This window comes from Poecilia latipinna, unplaced genomic scaffold, assembly GCF_001443285.1.
Source record: "Poecilia latipinna isolate Pla-1442-1.1 unplaced genomic scaffold, P_latipinna-1.0 Scaffold33, whole genome shotgun sequence".
Lineage (NCBI taxonomy): Eukaryota > Metazoa > Chordata > Actinopteri > Cyprinodontiformes > Poeciliidae > Poecilia > Poecilia latipinna.
In genome coordinates this window covers 570269-576861 of record NW_015112649.1, presented here as the reverse complement: position 1 = coordinate 576861, position 6593 = coordinate 570269, and the positions used below count along the sequence as shown (strand labels likewise).

Sequence of the window (6593 nt, the reverse complement as noted above, 5' to 3'; positions counted from 1 at the left end):
TTGCAGAGCTCAATCAAACTGGACGAAGGTCTCAGTTAGCCTTTGCTGCATGCGGCTCTTCTTCATGATGCAGTTTGCTCAATAATATTCCCTAACAAACCTCTGAGGAATTCAGTCTTAATTCAGCTTCCAAAAAGCAGGAGCTTCAACGCAAACAGTACGCAGAGCTGGAGGAAGTTGTACATTTCATCACGAAAAAGTTGTGCCAACGAATCAAACAAGTCATCCCCACAAGTTATGGTTTTTTTTTCTTTTCTCCAATGTTATCCAACGGATTCAGTATATTTTGGATGTGAAATTTGTAAAAAAAAAACAAACAAAAAAAACACTTGCATGGAAAAATAACATTTTACTTTCTACATTTCTATGTCTTAGTATGTGTTAATTCTATTGTCTGAGCCATCACTCTTGAGTGCATCTGTAATACTCATGTGCCTTGAAATTGCCCTTTGGGGATAAATAAAGTTATTTGAATTGAACTGAAGCAAGATAAAGAAAGATCCTAAGCACTAACTTAACGACTCAAAAAAAAGAAAAAAAAAAAAAAGAAAAAGAAAAGGAAAAACCTCAACTGGATGTTCTTACTTGTACATGTAGCTTTCAGTTCTGCTAGTGTTACCAAAATGATGAATGAATAAGCTATCATTATCGTGACATTGATTCAGTTTATGAGCTGGAGACAGTAAACTCTTCACAGGTTATTAATAACATAAAGTTTGTGTCTTTGCTTCTTACCGCCTTGGTAGACAATGAGGGAGTGAGACTGAAAGCTGCTATCAGCATCAGGCAGACCGAGCGTTGTGTAGGCCAGCAGGCTGTATTTGGCTCCCCTGGTTGAGGGTAGACACAAATATAGAGCACTCTTCAAACATACTGACCGTTTCTTTAAAAACAAAACAAAAAAACACTTCATCCTACCAGTCGAGTTCTATAAATAAATTTTTGTAAACTTTTCACCCTCAGGTCAACACAAGATTAATGTAGGAACATTCAAGTACAAACATTTGACCCCGTTTATAGTCATAAAACAATCTATGAATATCTGAAGGTTAAATATAGACTACCACACATATTTATTTAAGCCTTATTTGGATATTTGGAGTGATCTGTTGAAAAATCCCATACAAAGCATTCAGATTTGTACAGAGTTGCAGAGTCAAAACAGCGAGGGGAGGGGACGGATATCTCAATGAGAAACTCCAGGAGACGGTGCAGGATTTGTTAGACGATACAAACACATACGAAGGTATTGGGTTGTCCAGCAGGAAGGTGTCGGGATCTGGAGTGTCCAGCAGGGAGCAGAGCTTCTTTCCAGAGCTCCTTCCAAAGGAGTTACGGAGCTTCTTTGCAAGTTTCTTTGGCGTGTTCGGTAAAGTGAGCTCTTCCTCCATGGAACAGCTCCACAGCTCCACCTTCAGTTCAAACTGGGGAACTACATCTTTGCTACAAAGAAAGAATCTCAGTCAAATGAAAATATGTAAAGTACGTAGATGGCACACAACACACACTGGAGAATGATTAAAAATAGTGTGGTTAGTAATGCCGTCAAATGACAGGTCAGTGAATATTAAAAAAAAATGTAAATGTTTGAATGTGGAAAGAAAAATAAATTGTTATATTTTGATATTCAGTTTCCCTAAACATCGTTTAAAACAAAAACAAAATAAGTGTTTGTTTCCCCGAGTGCATGAATGGGAAAATAAAACATGCAAAACATATTTACAAGAGAGCGAGTCCCTCAAAGCAGATGTCAGTGACAGATCTGTCCACCACGACCATTTCAGTGTCAAACACCTCAGAGCCGATCTGCATCAGGCAGAACGCCGCCACCCGACGGGAGCCTACCGAACACAGAGGACGTGCAGCATGTGTTAGTGCAGGGAGAAAATAAAAAGATATTAAATGCAGTGGGCGAACATACTTCCTCTGTTACTAAAATGGTCTGAATCCCTCCAAATCAAAGGAAAGCGCAGGCCTACGTAAATGAAAAAGGGGGAGAAAAAAAAAGTGGAAGTTTACTATAAAGAGCTCTCAGCAAATGGGAAAAATTGAAGATCCAGCAGGACAAATATTTTTTTACGCCACAAATGTTTACTAAAAATAGTCTCACCAGTAACCGCTACCGTCCCAGGACATGGTGAGCGACCCTCTGCGAGTCTGTGAAGCACAGACAGTACTTAAATCAACAGGTCCTTTTCTGAAAACGTCACATCTATTTTTGCCGTTCATCATCTTCCTCCAGAATTTGCCTCCTCAAAGTTAAGATCAGTATTTCCTAATACTCTGTATTGGGAGCGTACAACTTGTGTTTTTACACATCTCTTACGTGGGGCCACAGCTTTCGCCAAACTCTTTACCTTCTTTCTGCTCCCACCATGCCCCGCTCCCCTTCTTCCCGCTGCAGCTGGGCGAGGTAGGCCTTGATCCTGGCGCTGCAGGTCAGCACGTTCTTGGAAGCGTTGAGGACTTGTTCCCGTTTACTGCAAGCCACCAGCAGCTTGTACGCCCCCTCGCGCATTCTCGTCTCAAACTGAAGCTTCTCTTCTATGTTTGTACTCTGAATGGACAGGATGAATTACATTTAAGACATGCACAACAAGGCTGTAACACAAACGTGGACACGGTGGCCAACGATGAATTAAAGTTGACGATGAGTGACCCAGGCTTTGTTAAAGACTTTAACGACCCACATAACCCTAAAGGTCAGATGACATGCTAATCTTTCTGTAGGAAAAAAAAGAGCTCTCTGGGTTTGGCAAGAAATGACATCAACAGAATAAGACAAGCCTTCTTTATGGTTGTCTCTGCTACAATAAACATTTTATAATGTTAGAGTTTTTTGAGAAATCTGAAGAAAATTGTTTTTTAGTCAATTTTAAATAAATCTACCTGTTTTTTTTCCCCCCAATCCTTTTATTTAGGGATGCACGATATTTCGGCATCAATATCAGAATCGGTTAACGTTAATCACTTTTTGACTGATATAGACAACCAGTGTTTATTTACATCTTTGAAGCAATTCCCCTGAAAGAAGCAGTAATATTAACAAAAGCACAAATGTAGGAGAACGTAAATTAAGACAACATGAAATCTGGACCTACTAAAGACTTCGTCTAATAAAAAATGGATTTGATATTGGTTATCAGGCATCAAGCAACTCTTCAGTGGTTCCAAAAAAACAAAAAAAAAGTAAAAAGTAGCACTCAAAGCAAACATCTCTCAATTACGAGCAACTCAATCTACAAATGGCACGTGTAGGAAGTATTAGATTGTTTCTAAAGATGAGCATACAAACTACATATGGGATGATTAGAGACGGTGATGAAATGTTAGGTCTTCTACCAACAATGGAGTACTGATGATGATCTCTGAGAAAAAAACTCAAGAGGATTCTTGCTAAAATTGAAAACGTATATTTTGTTGTAGCCCGATGCATTTCCTTTATGACAGGGTGCTTATTAACTATGATTAAGATATAAATAAATACGCAGCTATTGTTTTCAAGAACCCAGAAATCATCAGTCTCCTTGTAGGGAGTGAAATTTGCACATGTAGCTTCTTGGAAATCTGTCGTATGTGCAACAAATTAACATCCTCTATTATCTGCAGGGTGTCTTTCAGAAGGCTTGGGCGTCGTTTCATGCATTTAGCCTAAAATCAGACGAGTTCGAACCGTGTTACAGAGAAATGAAGACAAAGTAGACACAATGCAGAGGATCTGTGGAAGCCGATGCTTCCTTCAAGAACAAAGTTCGAGAAATAAAGAGCAAAACTGTTACAATATTGCAATTAAACATTCTGATGAAAACGGGAATATTATTAGAACAGTACAATGAAATCCGCATATCTCGGTCCCATTGTGCTAGCATTATTGGACTTTGCACCCCCTCCGGGCATCGAGTGACTTGTCAATATAATTCACACCCTGACGACATACATAACAAAGCCGTGTCTCTGTCTCTTCAAACTTACCTCTTTTTGTAGGAAGAAAGCATTTTCGCGTATTTTCTTTCGCTTAATCTCCATGGCCATGGCAGAACCAGCAGATAACACCGATTTGTAGCTCCCGTGTCGTTTGGATGTTTGAACATCCCGCTTGTCCTCCATGTTTTCTGTCTATTCGCTACTCAAAACACGAAACTACGCATTCCTGCTCAGATTTCTAACGCCCCTTTCCAACGGACCTGGGTTGGCTCGATTTATACTACCTATTCTACCGGACTAAACATAACAAAAAGTCGGGGTGTGAAATTGTAAAAGGGTAATCTATGAGATTAAGCTAAAGAATTTAAAATACTTAGTAAAAAAAAATACAGATAATTATTTGAACACTGTTTCAGGTTTAAAATAAAACTCAAATTAAAAACGTGTCAATTTTTCTACGGCTTGTCCCCATGTAGAAACTTAACACTCTTACGTTGACAGATAAGAAACGTCATTACGTCAGAGCATCTGACAAAAACAACAGGATTTTGAATTTTTTTTAAACGATTTTATCATTTGGGGAATTCCATGTTCATAAAATGAAATGGCAGAAACGAAACTCCACTCCCCAGTTTTCTTTGTAACTTTGTAACTGTATTAAGAGAGTGACGGAAATTCAAACTTAAAAGAAAGATTGTTAGGAAAAAAATACCACTTAGCACTTGACTGAAAGCTAGTAGCAAATTTAATTTTTGCATTTTGAATGTTAGCATGTAGCCTGTGTTTACACAAACCTCTAGCCACGTTTTTTTGTGGTTAAGAACTATATCTAAGGTTCTTTTTTTTTTTCTTACTCTAAAAGCCATTAATCAAGCAAACAGGAAGGCATTATCAGTTGAAACTGCAGTTAGATGTTTGGGCGTCTTGTCTTGATTTCAGCTAAAATGAATACATCTGTAATAAACGTCTTGTCTGTTAGCACCATGGAAAATACCAGTAAAAATTAAATTAAGCACAAACGCAAAGAAGTTTGGTGTAAAAAGAAACAGCGGTCCACAATGCCTTCCAAAAGTAATCACGCGTGTGCAAATGTCCAAGGGGGTGTCAATACTTTTGCAAGACGCTGTATGAAGCTTATATCTGGGTCAACTGCACTTTACTCTTTGCTGCGGTGACTTTTATTTGTTTATTTTGTGTTTCTTTTGCCTACGCATTTTTGGACCAAACCGTTTCTAATCAAACAATTAATCAGTAGCTCAATCAATCATGCAATAATATAACTTTTGAAGAAGAGAAATCAAGGGAATGTTTTGTAAACTCCACCTTACACTGACAGAGAAAACATCTAATGCCAAATCACTGATCTCAGTGGAAGATCAAACAATCATGTGCCAAAATAAAATAAATAAATAAAACGCTTGACATGAATATCTTCTGCCACCTGGTGGACGATATGAAAAAAAAGTAAACTTTCTATATGTAAGACAAAATATTTGTCAAGTATAGGCATTTCATATTGTTTCACAAGATTCACAATAGCTGCTATATAAGTCACTAAAACCCCTTTAATAAACAGCACTGACATGGTTTTCAGTTCATTACAGGGCTAATGCATGTGATTTCACATACAACGTACAAACTGTAATGTCAGATTTCAGCAGAAGTTTGGTCTGAAAGTGTTCTGACACCTGTCGTTTCATGTTATTAGATTTTAACAGATGTAAATTTTTAAAAAGTCACTTTACACCAACGATATGCTTAATTCTAACATGTGTATGTACTTTCTATTTTGTTTAATGCACTCTGCAACCACAATCTCACATTGGACGTATATCTGGAATGCCATTGATAACATTGCAATTATCAGCTGATTGTACGGAAGAGGATTAGGGCCACTGGAAAAAAGAAAAAAAAATCTGACTTTAATCTCAGAATTCTGACTTCTGAGAAAAAAGTCAGAATTCTGACTTTTTTCTCTTAGCAGGGGCTATATGCATGACACTGGAGTTTGTTCCTCTTTGAGGCCCTGGTATTTCTCCAGTTTCTCGTGCTCCTTTTTCCTGATGTTGTAGTCACTTGGTATTGCTACATCCACCACAACGGCTTTCCTCTGTTGTTTATCCACCACAATGTCTGGTTGGTTTGCCATTACCATCTTGTCTGTCTGGATCTGGAAGTCCCACAGGATCTTAGCTCGGTCATTCTCCACCACCTTTGGGGGTGTTACCCACTTTGTTCTTGGGGCTTCCAGTCCATATTCTGTACACTATGCCTGCCACTTGATTAGTGGCAGGGAAAACAAGATGTTTTCCCTGCCAACATCTTGTACCCTGCTGTTATGTGCTGGACTGTCTCAGGGGCCTCCTTGCACAATCTACACCTTGGGTCTTGTCTGGTGTTTTCGTGCTATGAGCCATTTCGTGCTATGAGCCACAGCAAAGGGAAAGAGCGAGTATCCGCCAAGCTACACACAGACTCGTTGCCATAGCAACTGACAACAATGCCACTTCATGTTTTAGGATTTAACACCAAAAACACTACATTAGCTACCACTTCTACTTTACTGAATTACTTAGACATACAAACTGTAGCCCAAAACGCACATTTCATTAAAAAACGAAACAAAAACATCTTATTGCTGTCTTACCTTTACTTATCAATGAAATCCA

The 6593-nt window shown here is 38.5% G+C and overlaps 1 protein-coding gene across 2 annotated transcripts in view; it reads right to left on the bottom strand.

Moving 5' to 3' along the window:
- rtkn2 (rhotekin 2) overlaps positions 1–4189 on the bottom strand; it is a 14130-nt gene extending 9941 nt beyond the window's left edge. The window contains exons 1-8 of one of the 2 annotated variants that reach the window (XM_015042277.1): positions 3973–4189; positions 3550–3651; positions 2358–2557; positions 2111–2157; positions 1922–1975; positions 1724–1841; positions 1243–1443; positions 736–830 (exon numbers count right to left, since the gene is read on the bottom strand). In XM_015042277.1, the coding sequence (XP_014897763.1) occupies positions 736–830; positions 1243–1443; positions 1724–1841; positions 1922–1975; positions 2111–2157; positions 2358–2557; positions 3550–3651; positions 3973–4107 (952 nt within the window). In that variant the 5' untranslated portion in view covers positions 4108–4189. The remainder of the gene's footprint in view (positions 1–735; positions 831–1242; positions 1444–1723; positions 1842–1921; positions 1976–2110; positions 2158–2357; positions 2558–3549; positions 3652–3972) is intronic. The other variant, XM_015042285.1, reaches the window with a different exon arrangement.
- Between the last annotated feature and the right edge of the window lie 2404 nt (positions 4190–6593).